The following is a 19,800-nucleotide window of genomic DNA, read 5'->3' on the forward strand; positions in this document are numbered from 1 at the left end:
AATAACACCCACTGTCTCAGACGGCAAAGTAAAATCTACAGATCTTCTAGTGATTGTTGAAGGTACAGAAACTCTCTCATCAGACACATTACAATTTCATGTTCTACAAAGATCTCACTCTCATCCAAATAATTAGATGAATGTGAATATCTTATTGAATATCTAGATGGATTCATTTGCACTTCATCTGCACTTTCAAATGTACTAAAACTATTTTCAGATTGAAATATTTCTTACCATGCACTGTGTACTGTTGTCACATAAGTCCTGCTTTCATTTCAGCATTTTATTTTGAAATGTGATGACATTGACTCAAAGTGAGTCGAGAAAAGTTCTCTGACTGTCATGTGTCCCTCCCTCCAGCTCCTATTGGCTCAGTAGAAGTGTCAATCATCTGCTCCTCCAGTGGGGTGATGAGGGTGTCCTGCTCCTCTGAGGGTGATCAGCTCCTCTACAGCTGGACTCTGAATGGACATCCACTGATGGATGGAAACTCCAGCATTGATCTGAATGAGGGAACTGATGGAAACATCACCTGCAGTGTGAAGAACCACGTCAGTCACGGACAGACAACCATTAGACTAGTCTGTCCAACTGGTGAGTTCATTTCTTGCTCATCTACAGATATCAACAACCCAAGATAGATAGATAGATAGATAGATAGATAGATAGATAGATAGATAGATAGATAGATAGATAGATAGATAGATAGATAGATAGATAGATAGATAGATAGATAGATAGATAGATAGATTGATTGATGTGTTTGTCTTGTTGTTTTCAGTGTGTTCAGTGTCTGTGGTGTTTGTGCTGGTCTGGTGTTTTCAGCTGATGCTTCTGTTTGGTCTGTTAGGAGGTTTTCACATCTACATGAGACACACGTCAGGTGAGAGACATTTATGATCATCATTATGAATTTGACATGCTAATATTAGGAGTGTGACGATGATAATGATAATGTGATGCTTTTAGGAAAGAAACAAGAGCAAGAAGATCAGAAACTGAGAATGAGAAGATTTAGAGAGCAACATGAACACACAGCAGAAGATTCATGAGATCAGCAGCAGATCATCACATCTATGAGGAATGTCTTCATAATGTCACAGACTCTCAATTTAATCCAGCTTCACCTGTTGACAACAGGAGATCCTATAGAATAAAGCCAGAAGATGTTTTCAACAGATATAATTATAAAACTCTTCTTTAATTAGTTTTTTTTTTGGTAACAGTTTTGTTGCTTATTTTATTCATTTGTCTTTATGCTTTGAGTAAACTAGCAGCTCTTATATGTCATTACTTAAAACCTCTTTTGTTCATCCATGATATTTCTCTAAATCAGATGGCAAATTGTCAAGTCATTCTCTGTTTATTTTCCCTGTCTTCTAGAAACTGGTTTATTTCACATTACTGCTCTTGCTCTTTTACTATATTCTGTTGGTTTTGGTTGATTTCTTTCATGTGCAGTGTCTTTTGTTTTATGTTTTATCCGTTTGATGCTCTTGATCTGTGTTTCAGTCAGTTTTAAGTGGTGTTTTCTGACTTTGTGTTTTCAAACTTCTGTTTGCAATTGCATGTGCAGCTTTTTTTTTTACCACGTTTAACCAAGTTTGTGCATTTTTCTTCACAAGATCTTTGTGTTGTTATAGAATATTAACAAACATGTTGTTCTTTAAGAATTGTGAATGGAGTCTGTATTTGTTATGCTTTTTGAGTTAAATTTGCAGTTCAATCATTTTTTTAAATAATCAATATTTAAACTAACAGAAAGCACACATCAGTGAATTTAAACAGACGTAAAAAACACAAATTAAATTAATTTGAGCAAATGGGTTCACATGTAACTTTTGTTTCTTCCTGCGGATGTCGCTAATAACAAAGAGAGTGTGATTGTCTTTCGAAAGCCATCAAATCATAGATGTTTTATTGTTTTCACAGATTTGCTCTCTGCCACAATAATCTGTCGTTGAAAAACATAAAATTGCATGCCATATGCCATGTGCTTACGTGAGGTAAACGTTACATTTTCCGCAAAATCCAACCCGACAGTTAAAAATGTAATTATTTTTAGACTTATTGTAGTGAATCTTGGTAAAGCAAGAGCACAATGTACTTTCTCATTCATGTATTAATAATTAATCAGTTAATTATTCAGTAATTGTTCATTCATAATTCATTTATTTAACTAAAAATCATCCAAAACGTAGATTTAATTATAATTAAGTTCAAATAAAGAAGATTAAGCTAATTTTAACCCATGAGTTTTGAATAAAATCCCACGCTGTAGATGTCATTTCCTCCTGCAGGTGTCGCTCTCTACATGAGCAGCTCTGAGCAGCTACAAACTCAATGTATCTCATGAGTCTTAACTGCAGTAAACAGAAGATCGAGTCCAGACGAGCTGAAGGTCAGAATCCTCTCTTTATTCACATATGAACTGACTGGATCTGAGTCAAACAAACATCACCACACTCAGCGAGACGAAGATATTACAAACAGCCTGCTGTAACACTGATGAACACCTGATTCTGGTTTACTCTTAATAGAACTGTCTAGAGCAGGGGTTTTCAAACCTGTCCTGGAGCCTCCCCTGCCCTGCACATTTTGCTTGTCTCTCTCATCTAATACACCTGATTCAAATCATCAGCTCATTAGTAGAGACTGCAAGACCTGAATTGGGTGTGCCTAATAAGGGAGACATACAAAATGTGCAGGGCAGGGGAGGCTCCAGGACAGGTTTGAAAACCCCTGGTCTAGAGCATTTCATCAATACATCAGTGAAGATACTGATTTATTTCATTTGCAGGAGAATCTGTCAAGTAATTTAGAAACTTCCCACTTGTTCTTTCTAAAACAAGATTTTTTGCCCCTAAAAAGTTACTTCTTTTTTCATCTGTCTCTTAGTTTCACTCTCTTGTTTTAGATATAGCGTCATTTGCCCCATAACAGGAAACTTCCTCTTTCCTCAGTGAAGTGGTCAGATATTTCCTCATGTGTCAGTCCAGTCTGAGTTTTGCTGTGAAAACACTTCATGAGAGCCAGAACACAGAAAGACAGAAGTCCGGACACTCTTCTGCTGGGATTGGGCTCTTCTGGAAACTGGACTTTAGAGAAATGATGCTCATCTTTGGACTGATGCTGCTGCTGCAAACTGCTGCATGTAAGTCACTTTCACATCAAACTCTGTTTTGATGCTGTTCAGTCAGATCAACCTCTCATATAAAAACATTGTGTTGTAATATAAAGTTAAGCACCTGTGGTGATCTAGTCATAGTGTTTTCTGATCTTCTTAACAGTTTGTTTTAGTGGAGTATTTGGAGTGTGTGTTTCTCTCTCTGTATTTATTGTGCTGGAAGATTTCAGTATTTTGTAAATATGTTTATTCTTTTTAAAACATCATTGTATAATATAGAGGATTCATCAAATAATGTTTGTCCATTTAATATAATGACAGAAAGATTGAGTCATTATTAATAGAGAGAAATGTCATACGTTAACAGGGTTGAACAGAAACTGCAGGACAAAGACAACCCTGCATTATCAGAATATTACTTGTTAATATGCATAAATTGTTTGTAGAAAGTGAAAGCATGATAGTTTATTTTAATAAAATCAACATTTACAGGTCCTTCTAAAAAAATGTGCATATTGTGATAAAGTTCATTATTTTCTGTAATGTACTGATAAACATTAGACTTTCATATATTTTAGATTCATTACACACAACTGAAGTAGTTTAAGCCTTTTATTGTTTTAATATTGATGATTTTGGCATACAGCTCATGAAAACACAAAATTCCTATCTCAAAAAATTAGCATATTTCATGCGACCAATAAAAGAAAAGTGTTTTTAATACAAAAAAAGTCAACCTTCAAATAATTATGTTCAGTTATGCACTCAATACTTGGTTGGGAATCCTTTTGCAGAAATGACTGCTTCAATGCGGCGTGGCATGGAGGCAATCAGCCTGTGGCACTGCTGAGGTGTTATGGAGGCCCAGGATGCTTCAATAGCGGCCTTAAGCTCATCCAGAGTGTTGGGTCTTGCGTCTCTCAACTTTCTCTTCACAATATCCCACAGATTCTCTATGGGGTTCAGGTCAGGAGAGTTGGCAGGCCAATTGAGCACAGTAATACCATGGTCAGTAAACCATTTACCAGTGGTTTTGGCACTGTGAGCAGGTGCCAGGTCGTGCTGAAAAATGAAATCTTCATCTCCATAAAGCTTTTCAGCAGATGGAAGCATGAAGTGCTCCAAAATCTCCTGATAGCTAGCTGCATTGATCCTGCCCTTGATAAAACACAGTGGACCAACACCAGCAGCTGACATGGCACCCCAGACCATCACTGACTGTGGGTACTTGACACTGGACTTCAGGCATTTTGGCATTTCCCTCTCCCCAGTCTTCCTCCAGACTCTGGCACCTTGATTTCCGAATGACATGCAACATTTGCTTTCATCCGAAAAAAGTACTTTGGACCACTGAGCAACAGTCCAGTGCTGCTTCTCTGTAGCCCAGGTCAGGCGCTTCTGCCGCTGTTTCTGGTTCAAAAGTGGCTTGACCTGGGGAATGCGGCACCTGTAGCCCATTTCCTGCACACGCCTGTACACGGTGGCTCTGGATGTTTCTACTCCAGACTCAGTCCACTGCTTCCGCAGGTCCCCCAAGGTCTGGAATCGGTCCTTCTCCACAATCTTCCTCAGGGTCCGGTCACCTCTTCTCGTTGTGCAGCGTTTTCTGCCACACTTTTTCCTTCCCACAGACTTCCCACTGAGGTGCCTTGATACAGCACTCTGGGAACAGCCTATTCATTCAGAAATATCTTTCTGTGTCTTACCCTTTTGCTTGAGGGTGTCAATGATGGCCTTCTGGACAGCAGTCAGGTCGGCAGTCTTACCCATGATTGCGGTTTTGAGTAATGAACCAGGCTGGGAGTTTTTAAAAGCCTCAGGAATCTTTAGGAATCGTTTAGAGTTAATTAGTTGATTCAGATGATTAGGTTAATAGCTCGTTTAGAGAACCTTTTCATGATATGCTAATTTTTTGAGATAGGAATTTCGGGTTTTCATGAGCTGTATGCCAAAATCATCAATATTAAAACAATAAAAGGCTTGAACTACTTCAGTTGTGTGTAATGAATCTAAAATATATGAAAGTCTAATGTTTATCAGTACATTACAGAAAATAATGAACTTTATCACAATATGCTAATCTTTTGAGAAGGACCTGTACTTCTGAGCATCTGTATTTTTGATGAAGACAAGCATTATATTAGATGACCTGAGATCAGATCAAGAGTCTGTCAGATGTTTTTTCTGTAAATTTTGTGCCATTTGTGTCTGATTTTATTTCATGATGCGAGAGATATTTATACACATTCATCAGTGTGTGTGTGTGTGTGTGTGTGTGTGTGTGTGTTTTGTTCTTCAGGTTTGGATCTGTTCTGCAGGTTTAATCAGCCTGATTCCTGTTATGCAGCTCTGGGACACAAACTCAATGTGCTGATGGTGCTGGACACTAGTGAATGTGACATGAGAATACAAAAGAGAATAAGCAACAACAAATCAACTGATCCAGTTTGTAGAGTAAAGAATGGCAGGATGAGGGATTGTGATCTTTATAGTAACAGACCTGAAGTTACAGTCATTAATGGGACTCTGATAATAAACCATGTGATCAGAGCAGATTCAGGGAATTACACAATAACACCCACTGTCTCAGACGGCACAGTAACATCTACAGATCTTCTAGTGATTGTTGAAGGTACAGAAGCTCTCTCATCAGACTCATTACAATTTCATGTTCTCCAAAGATCTCAGTCTCATCCAAATTAATTAGTCGAATGTGAAGATTTTTATTCATGCAGCTTATTATTGAATATCTAGATGGATTCATTTGCACTTTCAAATGTAATAGCCTAGAACTATTTTCAGATTGAAATGTTTCTTACAATGCACTGCCTACTGTTGTCACATGACTAACCTACACTGCATGTTTAATTCAATTTTGCTTTCACCTCAGCAATACATTTTATTTAGCAATGTCTTGACATTGACTCAAAATGAGTCGAGAAAAGTTGTCTGACTGTCATGTGTCCCTCCCTCCAGCTCCTATTGGCTCAGTGGAAGTGCCAGTCAGCTGCTCTTCAAATGGGGTGATGAGGGTGTCCTGCTCCTCTGAGGGTGATCAGCTCCTCTACAGCTGGACTCTGAATGGACATCCACTGATGGATGGAAACTCCAGCATTGATCTGAATGAGGGAACTGATGGAAACATCACCTGCAGTGTGAAGAACCACGTCAGTCATGGACAGAGGACCATTAGTGTCAAACCCTGTACTGGTGAGCTTTTAATACATAAATGTTTACATGTTTGCTAAACAACTGCAACAGCAACAAGAGTGATAAAGATAAGCAAATCTCACAAACCTGTCAAGAACATGTCAAACTCACATTTCACCACAAAATTCCCTAATGCCAGAGTGCAATATCTCTGATGCATATTCCAAAGACTGTGATGGTTTTACCTCCACTAGGACTCATTTCTTTTCATTTGGTTCTTAAGAAAATATTTTTTAAATATATTTTTAATGAAGTGAGACCAGATTTACACAAACCTTTATTTGTTGTTTATATGCTGTTTAATTATTTACTAACTTGAACTTTTTTGAAATAAGTAAAAAAATAGTTCACCCCAAAATTAAAAAAATATATATTCTGCATGAAAAGTGAGTACTATTTTACAACCATACATTTTATTTACATTTTGACTTTTTTCATTAAAATAAAAAGCATTCCTACTCCCTACATTTTCTTTATTGTAATGTTCTAGAATAAATTTTTTTGTAATTGCAATTAACTACAGAGATAATTTGTTATTTCATTTGATTATTATTACTGTAATTGCATATTATATATTTTCATTTGTTATATTTCATTTGCTAAATGTTATATTTCTCTCATGCACATTTTATGATAGAAATATTATGATTTTAATTACCATTTTAAAGAGGAATACAACCATTATAGTATGTATGCTTTACAATGTTATAAAAAAATATTTTTTTACATATTATATTAATTATAATTAATATAATTTTTATCAGTAATTTATTTAAAATTTATTTTTTAACCTCCTTTAAAAAATCACCATATGTCACAAATAATATTTGAGGCATAAATGTCACAGTGCAAAATGGTTTAAAGCCCCTAAACACATGAAATGAAACATGAATGCAAAATATTACTTAGTAATTTACAGTTTTGATTTTTAAACTGAAATGTGACCTGGACGTGTTCTTGAAAGGTTTCATGAGATTCAAATGAATCAATTCAAATTGGTCGTAATTGGCCACTTAATTCTTCTAAATTGATTATCTCTGCAGTCATTTATGTTAAGAAAGAAAACAGGTGATTCTGCAATGATGTTTTGTTACAGGACCAACTACTGCATCTGTGACTTCTACAGTGGCAAAGGATATACAGAATGGTAACAGTTTCTTATCAAATTGTATGGATTTCACCCATGGAGCATTTTCTTCACTGATGTGTGCATGCTGAGCAACAGAAAATTCATATACTGTACTATTAATTGCATGTGGTTGATATTCTTGTTGCTGTTGCAGTTGTTTTGAATGAACTTAAGTAGTTTTGGAGTTTGTGTGGAGTTTAAATTACCTCGTTTTTCTTTCTTTCATAGCTTTAAATCTTTTTCTGATTGCTTTGGGCTGCATTGCGCTGATCCTGATTCTGCTGTTCATCACCGTATGCCACATTTACAGGAAAAATCAGGTCAAATCGACACCAGGTTAGTTTATTTAGAATCTGATGAAGGTTAAACTTATTACTATTCGATGCAAGCTATACTTACAGAGCCAAAAACATTGGTTCCCTTCCGGAGGGAACTCTACGCTGCGTCCTGGTTCAGGACACTATGGGAACTGCCTTCAGCATGACCGGTTCTGAAACAAGGTATAGAACAACGACAGTGAACTTGACACTGTCCGGCGCCAGCCTATGACATCATCAACAGGCGCCTGCTAGTATAAAAGCAGGTGCCTGAGAGCACAACACCATCTTTTTGTCTTCAGAGTCCTCTGTTCTAAACGAGTGAGTACAGCGATGCCTAGAGAAATACTGTTTAAGGAGTGTGCGCATCCGTGTCAGAGAAATCCGACACCTGATGATGCACACGACCTTTGTTTGGTGTGTTTAGGTGTAAGAGCACGCGCGCTCGGCTCTAGAAGAGCGGAGCGCGTTCATTGTGAGAGTTTCACTTTGAAGAAACTCCGTTCTCGTCTGGCTCTTTTCTCGAGGGAATCGGGCCATCCATCTGCCCCACGCTGCTCCGGTCCCGCCGCAGCTGAGGCTGCTCGGCGGCCAAGATTGCGGGGCTCACAGGTGGAGCTGGCTGACGAGTTTGAGAGAGCTTTTAATCGCTCGCGCACGTCAGCCGGAGACGAGAATGCGCTGCTAGCGGATGATGTGTTGTCTCTCACATCCTCCGGTTCTGCAGCGAGTGCTCTTTTGGCTTCAAGCCAGGGTGAGCAGGAGGTTGAAATGGAACAAATATGAGCTCGTTTGAGCCCATGCAGCCTCCCTGCCCCGCATATGAAGAGTTGATGTCTGTTATGGACCGCGCGGCTGCCCGCTTGGATCTGCAGTGGAAGCCCGCGAGGGAAGAGGCCGCTCTCGGCAGACTAGACGAGCGGTTTCTTCCGGGCCATGACAAAGCCAACTCCTGTGAGCCTCCCATTCCTTCCTGATCTGCTTAAGAGATCGAGAGGGAATGGGACAGGCCATATTCAGCCCGCATTCACAGGCATCGGCATGTGAATCATGCTGATGTCGAGGGAATGCATGGGCGCGGATATGTGACGATGTCTCTCGCTGACGGTTGCGAACTATCTCTCAGAGCGAGGGACATCGACCCTGAAGGCTCCAAAGGCACATATGCGGCAGTGGCCGGTGCTCCTCTGCACACGATGGCAGTGTTGCAGAGGCGCACCAGGCTGATCTGCTGAAAGATCTGGACCGAGCCCCGGGGGTTTGCATCCCTTGCCGGTCCACGCCTCCACCTAAACACCGGGGGGAAACCAGGCCTGTCCTGGTCCAATGGCCAGAGACGAGGCCAGGTCGCCAGTGTGGGGCTACCTGCGCCTCCCTTTTCCCCTCGACTCTGGGGCTGGGCCAACGATGAGACTGAGGCTCCATCTGTTGGCCCGGTATGTGAACAGTAAAGACACTTTAATAAAATATTCAAGCGTGTATGTGTATGTTTTCTTTCGTCTACCAGCTCCGCTTGGGTGATTACTATTGCAGTTTCGAGCTCCTCTTGAGTTCTACTGCCACCAAGTGCCGAGTGTAGCCAGGTCTCCCCTCGTTTTATAAAAGAAAACAGTGTGTAGAGACCTCCACTCGTAGAAACCCCTTCGTGGGTTAAGTGTTGTCAGGTTTTGAAACCTCCGCTAGAGGGAGCTTGGTATAGACATGATCCAACATACATATACATACGAGAATAACCCTCTTGAGCGTTGTCAAGCTGCTTCAGGCGGAGTATCGCTCTGCCGAAGCCTCCGCTCACTCAAACCCTGCTAAGAGTTATACTCTTCTTGCATGAGTGTAGTCAGGTACCTTCCCTGTGTATTTTCATATACACATATGTGAGACCTCCACTCCTAGGAGTTTGTGTGCTAGGGTGAATAGAGCGTCGTCAAGGCTCCCTCTCTGAGAGAGAGATGTTTTACTGAAGACTCCGCTCTCTTTAAAAAGCCCCGCTTTGAAGTAGAATTGAGTGTAGCAGGCCTAGGAGGCCTCCTCTCTGTGAAGTCCTCTGTGAAGAGAGACATATAAAGATAATACTTCTTAGCGCTGAATGTAGCCAGGTCATTTTTAGACCTCCATTCATGAGAGCTTTTTACTGGGTCGAGTGTTGCTAGGCTCCCTCTATGTGAGGTGTTTCTGTTAAGCCTCCACTTCCCAGAAATACAGGCCGGGAGAACACAAGGTTAAGGCAGCTTGTGAACTCTTTCCGTGGACCTGTCACTACAAGCGTTGAGTGTAAAACAAAGTAGGCCTCCCTTCCATGAGAGGGCGTGTATTCCAAGGCCTCCACTCGATAGAGCTTCCTCAGTTGAGCGTCGTCAGGCTTGTTACGTTCGAGAGCTTGTAAAACCATTAAAGCCTCCCTCACTGAAAGCTCCGCTTCCGGGTTCTGCTATCACCCGGGTTAATACAGGTGTCTTTCTCGCGAAACGCTTAGAGCACCTTCTTAAATCCACGTTAGTGGTGTTTGCTCACGCAAAGTCTTTGAGCACTCTCTGAAATCCACGCGAGTGGTGAGTGCACTAATTCAGGCACTTAACTAAAATCCATACTTATGGTAAGGTTCCTCCCGTAAAGGCAGGTTCCTTTCTCCTACGGACCACGCAGGTAATCCTCCGTGCCCGTTCTTCGAGTTGGTTCCAAAACCCTTAAGTTTTACAACTCCTTCGATAGCACAGTGTAATAGGTCTCCCTCTGTCACAGCCAACAGTACTGAGACCTTCACTCTCACAGTTATAGCAGCTGGCAGGCCCATGAGTGCCTCGCTGACTATTTTTTTGGGGGAGTGCAGTCTTCCACTCACCAAAAACTAGTGTTGTAGGCTTCTCTCCTTGGAGATGTAGTCTCGGAGCCTCCACTACACAGAGCTAGATGATAAATGAGAATTTTTCATTATTGGCTCTGACTGTGAGTATCTGCCTTTTCTTGAGCGTCGAGTGTAGTCAGGCCTCCCCTCGCCTAGAGCGTTTTCCTGAGGCCTCCACTCTGAAGAGTTTCCCTAGGGAGAGCGTCGTAGGCCTCCTCTCGCTTAGAGAGTCTTTCTGCTGAAGCCTCCCCTCTCCAGAAGCTCCGCTTTCAGGCTCCGCTATCGCCTAGAGACTGCAAATCTGGTGATCCTCGCTATGCTCAGGACACCTACTCAAAACCACATTTGTGGTGTTTGCTCATGCAAAGTCTTTGGGCATTCTCTAAAATCCACGTGAGTGGTAAGTGCACTATTCAGGCACTTCACTAAAATCCATACTCATGGTAAGGTCCCTCCCGTAAAGGCAGGTTCCTTTCTCCCATGGACCACGCAGGGTTCCTCCGTGTCCATCCTCTGAGTTGGTTCTTCTCAAAAACCTTTTAGTTTTCCAACTCCAATCCAGATAGCGCTGCTAGCAGGATTGAGTGTCGGGCCTCTGCAGGCCTCACTCTCCAGAAGAGCTCCAAAATGAAGGTATTTCTGTCGCACAGGCTAGTCAGCCTCGCGGATGACCTTCAAGACTAGAGTGTAGCTAGGTCATGAGACCTCCACTCTCAAGAGTTCTTCCTTGCTAAGCACAGAGGTGTGTTAGGCTCCCTCTTTAGAAAGCCTCCACTCTCCAGACTCCACTCAGGCAGTACTGTCGTTTAGGCTGTTCAGCTTCGATGAACACCTGAAGTGTTGAAGTGTAGTAGGTCATGGGACCTCCACTCTTAGAGTCCTTCTGCTGCTCGCAGAACATTGCCAGGCTCACTCAGAGTCCTTCGTTGCCTCCATGCAAGCTCTGGAAGGCACGGAGTGTTGCCAGGCTTCCTTTCGGCGAAGCCTCCACTCCTCAGGAAATCTCCACTTAGACAGGCCTGCTGCACAGGCTATTCAGCCTCACAGGCCATCGTCAGTGTCAAGTGTAGTTAGGTCATGAGACCTCCACTCTGTAGATACCCTCTGAGCGGAAGCTCCACTCGGGTAGTTCGGGTTGCATAGGCTATTCAGCCTCACTGAATACCCCCAGTGTCGAGTATAGGGCCGGGCGTGAGTGTAGCCAGGTCTCCCCTCACTGAAGGGTTAGTGAGACCTCCATTCCTAAGAGCTGGTGGACTGAACGTTGTCAGGTTTCCTCTCTTTTTAGAGAGTCTTCTGTGAAGCCTCCCTTCTCCAGAATCTCCGCCTCCAGTACTTCTAGGCGTGAGTGTAGCCAGGTCTCCCCTCACTGCAGGGTTATTTGAGACCTCCACTCCTAAAAGCTAGTGGATGGAATGTTGTCAGGCTTCCTCTCTTTTTAGAGAGTCTTTTACGAAGCCTCCGTTCTCCAGAAGCTCCGCTTTCAGTACTTTCAAGCGTGAGTGTAGCCAGGTCTCCCCTCACTGGAGGGTTATTTTGAGACCTCCATTCCTAAAGAGCTAGTGGATTGAATGTGGTCAGGTTTCCTCTCCTTTTAGAGAGTCTTCTGTGAAGCCTCCATTCTCCAGAAGCTCCGCTTCCCCACCTTACCTGTTAGCACTGAATGTTGTCAGGTCCCTAGAGCAGACATTCGCTCTGCTGAGACCTCCATTCCCTAAACTCCGCCCCTTATGGTCAGGGCGTTTATGAGCTCCTTCACTTAGAGAGCTAAGTGTAGTAGGCTTCCTCTAGGCCTCCACGCTGGAGAGTTGCGTGCACAGGTAGCCGGGCTAGCCGTGGCAGGTCACTGGGCCCCAGCGACTCTCGCTGATGCAGGGGTGATTTCCTTCTTGACTCCTCATTCAGTCAGTTTGATCACCTATCCCTCGGCATGGCGGCGTTGGTATAAGCGTTCCCATAGTGTCCTGAACCAGGACGCAGCATAGAGTTCCCTCCGGAAGGGAACGTCTCGGGTTACGTATGTAACCTTAGTTCCCTGAGGACAGGGAATGAGACGCTGCGTCTCAGGGCCATGCCTCGGGCCCTGCACAGACCTCCGTCAGACAAAAAGATGGTGTTGTGCTCTCAGGCACCTGCTTTTATACTAGCAGGCGCCTGTTGATGATGTCATAGGCTGGCGCCGGACAGTTTCAAGTTCACTGTCGTTGTTCTATACCTTGTTTCAGAACCGGTCATGCTGAAGGCAGTTCCCATAGTGTCCTGAACCAGGACGCAGCGTCTCGTTCCCTGTCCTCAGGGAACTAAGGTTACATACGTAACCCGAGACGTTTATATGCCTTCAAATCTTGAAAAGATTTGTGGCTTTTATGTTATACATGCTAAATGGATTTGTGTGTTCAATGTACTCCCTTACAGACATTTCTAAAGACAATTGCACCAAAAAACAAAATCAGAAACATATACAGGGTGAAGATGATTCGAGCCAATTTTGGTGGGAATTTGACAAACTTTCTGGGAATAACCAATGCAAATTGGTGCAAAATGACAAAAAGGCCTTGAAACAATATTGTTTCTCAACCCTCATGAATATATTTAAAATAGACAGCTATCCATAATAATGTATAATTATAAAATTAGTTACATTAGTTACCAGTTGAAAATAAATATGAAAATAAACTGAAGTTCATTGACTATGAAGTTTAACTGAAGTCATTTGGGAAAGGACCTTTTATGTGCAGTTTACTCATATTTTCAATTCAATTTTTCAATTTACCCATATTTTAATTTTTAATAAATCTAAGACTGGCGATGATGCAGTCTCACTTCCTTTATTCTGTCTTCACCTTTTTCTTGATATGTTACATGCAAACAGTTAGATATGTGGGGGAAAGATGTTTTAACCAACATGACCTGATGATTGTCTGTTAGTTTTGAAGCCAATACTTTAATGATTGAAATATTAGATTGTAATTTTTCTGTTGCTAATGTCAATGTTTTTCCCATCAGCTGCTGCTGGCAATGTAGAGATCATATATGCTGATATCTCTCATAAGAAAAAGAGTACAAAGAGGAAAACAGGTAAGAAAATCACTGAAGATCTAAGATCTACTTTACTCAATACAAGACTCTATAAGTTTGTGGTTTATTAGTCTCAGTCAGTGAATTAGGGATGATAGGCTACTTACTAAAACTCAAGGACAAGCTCATATGGTTGCTATCACTCATTGCAAACAAAAGCCTTTTAGTTGATTTAGATGTAGACCCTTTCAGACTAAAACGGAAGTAGCTTAATTAGATTTCTTGGTTGCGCCTGTCTTTTGAAATAACAGCTTGAATGCTGCTTTATGGATTAAGATAATGTTTGTAAACTCTAAATCATATGGTGTCTGGTAAATGAACAGACCATTTTGACTTTTTTGGAGTCAATTCTTTTGCTCAGAATCAGTCAGACAGTTCCCATCCCATGTTCAGTGCAAACTAGTTACTATTAATGCAAAATGTTTTTTCCCTTTTACAAAAATAGAGAACTTCATTATATGCATCATTAAACTTTATACAAGATGACGGAAAGACTTAAATTGCAGGATTGAGTAGTCAAGCTAGATTCAGTGCTAGACTAAATTTGCAACTTGTTTTATTTGTTTTTTTATTACATTAATTATTCAATTGTATTATTTACATTAAATTGTATTATTATAGCCTATTAATTAGAATAATTATGATTACCATCAATCTGATGTTTTCAAAGATTTTAATGTATTAACCTCACAAGTTTTTGGTTATGGGTCAAAAGCTAAATGAAGAAAGTTGACTGAAAGTTGAAATGAAAAGAATGACTTTGCATATCCATTTACAATGCCTTGCAAAAGTATTCATACCCCTTTATTTTTTCACATTTTGTTATGTTAAAATGCTTCGAAATACTTTTTTCCCCACATTAATCTACACTCTATATGCCATAATAGCAGAGCAAATACAGGTTTTAACTTCTTTGCAATTTATCAAAAAAAAAGAAAAAAAAAAAAAACTTAAATGATTCCTTTGACTTAGTATTCAAACTCTTATCTGGGACAGTTGAAATTTATTTCAGGAGCATTCATGTTGCTTGTAGATGTTAATACACTTCGAGTGAAGTCAACCTGTGGCAAATTTAATTAAATGGTTATGATTTGGAAAGGCACACATGTCTTTATAAAAGGTCTAACAGCTAAAAATGCATATCAGAGCAAAAACCAAGCCCTGAGGTAAAATAAAAAAAACTGCCTGTAGGGTGCAGAGACAGGATTGCATCAAGCCACATCTGCATCTGGGGAAGAGTTCTGCTGCATTAAAGGTTCACAAAAAGCATGAAGTCTCCGTTACCCTTAATAGAAGAAGTTTGAAACAACCAGAACTCTTCCTAGAGCCTCTTCCTTGGCCTCCTGGCCAAACTGAGCAATTGATGGAGAAGGGCTTTGGTTAGAGTGGTGACCAAGAACCTGATGGTCACTCTAGTTGAGCTCCATTATCATATGTGGAGAAAGGACAAACTTACCGAAGAATAAACATCACTGCAACACTCCACTGATCTGGACTTTATGGTGGTGTGCCTCAATCCTCTCCTCAGTGGAGACACATGAAAACACACTTGGAATTTGAAAAAAAAGCACCTAAATGTCCCTCAGACTACCCTCAAGATTCTCTGGTCTGATGAACCTCAATTCTAAGCATCATGTTTGAATGAAACCAGGCACTGCTCATGACCTGCACAGTAGAATCCCAACAGTAAAGTATTGCGGTAGCAGCCTCATACTGCGGGGCTGCGGGGCTTATTCAGTGGAAGGGACTGAGTGACTCGTCAGAGTGAAAGAAAAGCTCAATGCACCAAAATATAGAGAAAATAAAAAACCCAGTCCAGAGCATACAGAACCTCAGACTGGGCAGAAGGTTCAACTTCCAATAGGACAATTACCTTATGCACAAAGCAAGAGTGGCTTATAGACAACACTGTGAATGTCCTTGAGTGGTCCAGCCACAGACTGGGCTTGAACCCAATCAAACATTTTTGAAGAAACCTGAAAATGTCCTGAAAATGACAGATAACTGCCAAATGTTGATCTGCAAATCTTGTTGCACATTACCCAAAAAGACTTAAGGCTGTAAAGGTGCTTCAGCTACGTTCTGAGTTAAGAATTAATATATATTTTTTGATACATTTATGAAGTTGTGACAATTGTTTCTGCTTTTGTCATTATGGTGTATAGAGTGTAGGTTGATGTGGGGAAAAAAGTAATTTAAAACAGTTTAACATAAGGCAGAAACATACAAATGTGATTTTTTTTTTTGCAACATTTCGTCTAATGTGAAAATTACAGCATTAGAAACAAAAGATTAGTGGTTCTAACTAAGCTAATAATTCTGGAGAGTACAGAGTAGTTTAAAACAGAAGTTCACTTCAGTAAAAATGTCCTGATGAGTTACTCATCCCCCATGTCATCCAAGATGTTCATGTCTTTGTTTTTTCATTCACAAAGAAATGAAGGTTTTTGATAATAATATTCCAGTATTTTTCTTCATAATAGTGGACTTAAATGGGTTGGAGAGTCAAATTGCCATTTCAAAGGGCTCTACACAATCCCAGCCGAGAAATAAGGGTCTCATCTAGTGAAACGATCAGTCATTTTCTTAAAAAAAAAAAAGTATATACTTTTTAACCAAAAATGCTCATCTTGCACTAGCTCTGTGATGTGCATGCTCATTCCTACCCATTACGTAATCATGTTTGGAAAGGTTATGCATGGTTAGTTCTTTGCCTGTGTACTTTGGTTAAAAAAACTCCTTCTCATTTTTGTCCTCCAACTTTAAAATCGTCCAACATCGTTGTTTTACCTTCTTCTGTAAAGGCAGTTTTACTTTTTTTTTTTTACATATTCACATTGTGAACACTGGGTCAAGATAAGCATTTGTGGTTAAAAAGTATATGAATTAAAATTTATATAATTTTTTTTAGAAAATGATAGATTGTTTCATTAGATAAGACCCTTATTCCTCGGCTGGGATCATGTAGAGCCCTTTGAAGCTGCAGTGAAACTGCAATTGGACCTTTAACCCATTGGCTCCCATTGAAGTCCACTATATGGAGAAAAATAGAATATTTTTCTCAAAAACCATAATTTCTTTGCGAATGAAGAAAGAAAGACATGAAAATCTTGGATGACATGGGGGTGAGTAAATGATGAGGTCATTTTCAATCTGGAAGTGAACTTTAACAGTGATGGGTTGGTTCATGACCAATTTGTCATGTGACAAATAAACTGAAGACCGGGAAGTGAACTAATCATCTATGTGTGTACGGAAAATTTGGGTGTTAAAAACGAAATATTGGAACTGTTCAAATTAATGAAATGACTCAAAGGTTAGTTCATTTAATTTAATGTCAATAGGGATCCAATCTTACTGTCACTAGTTCAACTCACACTGGATAGAATCTTTTCATCTTCTCATTATTGTTTGCTACTTTATCAGTAAAATAGTTTCACTCTTGAAAGCTCAATTTGTCAGTTACCAAGCTGCTATTTTTGCAGTAGACTAGTTGTCACAAACAGCTATTTAGTATGTGTAAAGACATGCAGTAATGTCATTTCTTTTTTCTGTGCAGAAACACTCCCGGCTGCTGATGTAGAATACGCTGCGATCAAACTGCAGAAGGAGGAAGAGGTTCAGTACGGCGAGGTGACATTTACTCCAAACCGCTCAAATGCTCAAAAGCGACCTCAGGAGGAGTGTGTTTATTCTCAGGTGCACTGATTCTAGCTGTCTAAAATCACACTCTCCCTGGGCAATAAAGTGTTTAGGTTAACTTATGTCTCACTTTTGGAAGTTGTACAGTTTATTTAAAGCACATAACTCTCTGCGTATGTCAATTAGATGGTACTGTATGCTGATATGCTGTGTTATGGACTGTTGAGTGTGAGCTTTAACGGATGTGTCTGAGCTGAACTGTGAGACACTGAGTAAGCAAGATAATAGAAAAAGGAATCAATTGCATGCCATTTTCCATCAGATAAGCAGTACTGTTTTTAGCACTTCTCTGTTTGTTTGGCAGCGGTGACTATTTGACAGCAAAAAAAAGGCTTAAATAAAAGTCAGCTTTTATTCATGAATACCGAGGAGGTGATCGATGTGCAAAGAAGTGTTTAAAAAATCATGTAAACACAGCAATTGGGTGAGATTTCAGAGCAGAAATTTTGAATTTACAGTAAATTCAGTTTATGAGTTAAAACTTCTGCATTTGGCAGTCTGGAGTGAGCTGAAGCAGTCAGTTTATTTAAATGGCACACGTTGCTTAAAAATGTTTACAGAATGTTTCTGTTTACAGAAAAATACTGCTGTAATAATATCTTCAATTTCAGATAAAATTCCCAGATAAAAAGTCTATAGCTTGAATTCACAGTAAAAGCATCTGCTAAGGCCAGAAATATAAATGCACTCAACTTTGTTGCTTTCTTTAAAAATTAAATGTATTCATTTAAGGCGAGACACTCCAGGTGAACAGGTAAAAAAAGTAACTAATGGTTATCACCTTACTTACCCAGTTGATTGATTACATTGATCATTTTTTGTGTTACAAGTTTTCTATAATTTATGCAAATGAGGCATTATTTAATGAAATATGCGCTTATTTGCATACATTTCTAAACACTGGATGAAGTGTTTTCTTCTTTAATTTATTTGATATATTAGAGTTAAATGTTTTTACAGAGGGGATTTTGGGCGTCTCATTTTGTCTCTCCATAATTCAGAAAAAAACTGAAAGAACAGAGAAAAACATGTATATATTTTTTTTTACTATTTTTGGGGAAATAAAATGTTTAAATTGAATTGTATAAAATCAAGCTAATTATATATGAACAAATCCCTCTGTAAAAACCTTCAGGATATAGACAGGAATACAAATGTAAAGTTTATTGTGTGTAAGTGCTACTGAAGTGGAGATTTATGGCTCAGTGTAGAAAAAAAACTGAGCCAAAAATCTGAGAAAACACCCATTTAAAAATATGTATTGTAATTGAAACCTATACCTTTTGGGTGTTTTCTTTCCACTTTTCTGAAAAAGCACTTTATGAAAAACCAAAAAGCCCATAATCTTAAACTTGACAGGTGCATAAAAAACGTACTCGGTTACTTTCGTAACCTCGGTTCCCTGAGATACGGGAACGAGTACTGCGTCTGTAAAGACGCTATGGGAAAAGCTCCTTTTCTCCTGAGACTGAAGCATTTCAATAACGCAGTGTAACTGCACGGCCATTGGTTCGTGCAGTGTTAAAGAAACGAACCAATGGCTCGGCAGCGGAGATGCACAAACCTATGGCGATGATTCGCGCCCGATCGCGCCAAAAGGGGCGGAGCATCTGGCTATATAAGCGAGCATTTCGCCATAGGGAACTCAGGTACTTCGACTGAAGCGACGACTGAGTCGTGCAGCTACCTAGCACGGCCAGCAACGCAGTACTCGTTCCCGTATCTCAGGGAACCGAGGTTACGAAAGTAACCGAGTACGTTCCCTTTCGATACTTTCACTCGTACTGCGTCTGTAAAGACGCTATGGGGAACCAGTACAATCCCGCCGTGCTTAAGGTAGAGGAACGACTAACATGACCCTAGCACTAAAGGGCTAATAAGGGCCAATTTGTTCGATCAGATAGCCTGATAAACATCCGTTCCAAGGAATAAGTACACTTGGAGCTCCACAGAGGCCAAGACGCACTACATATAACATACTGGTAACACATACCACTATGTGGAAAGGACCCGAGTCTGTAAGACTGGAACGTCCAAGTTATAAAATCTAGCAAATGTGGACGGTGAGGCCCAGCCTGCCGCCGCACAAATCTCTGCAATGGAAACCCCGCTAGACCACGCCCAAGACGAGGCGATGCCCCTCGTTGAATGGGCCCTTACTCCCATGGGACATTGTAGGCCCAAAGAGGAGTAAGCCAGCGTGATGGCTTCCACAATCCATTTGGATAATCTCTGTTTTGTGACCGAACACCCCTTGGTGCGGCCACCAAAACATACAAACAGCTGTTCTGACTGCCTAAAAGGGGCAGAACGCTCTATATAACATCTCAGAGCCCTGACAGGGCAGAGAGGGTTAAATCCCTGGTCTTGCTCCGTAGGAGGAAGAGCCAAA

General features: G+C 40.5%; 1 protein-coding gene across 1 annotated transcript; it reads left to right on the forward strand.

The window, feature by feature from the left end:
* The first annotated feature begins 2,988 nt into the window (after positions 1-2,988).
* Positions 2,989-17,719, forward strand: LOC141288021 (uncharacterized). The gene is made up of 6 exons (XM_073820144.1): positions 2,989-3,157; positions 5,430-5,762; positions 6,107-6,340; positions 7,698-7,805; positions 13,635-13,706; positions 17,266-17,719. The coding sequence occupies exons 1-6, from the start codon at positions 2,989-2,991 to the stop codon at positions 17,412-17,414; spliced, it is 1,065 nt and encodes a 354-aa protein (XP_073676245.1). The 3' UTR covers positions 17,415-17,719.
* The last annotated feature ends 2,081 nt before the right edge of the window (positions 17,720-19,800 follow it).

The sequence above is a fragment of the Garra rufa genome, chromosome 16, assembly GCF_049309525.1.
Source record: "Garra rufa chromosome 16, GarRuf1.0, whole genome shotgun sequence".
NCBI classification, from domain to species: Eukaryota; Metazoa; Chordata; class Actinopteri; order Cypriniformes; family Cyprinidae; genus Garra; species Garra rufa.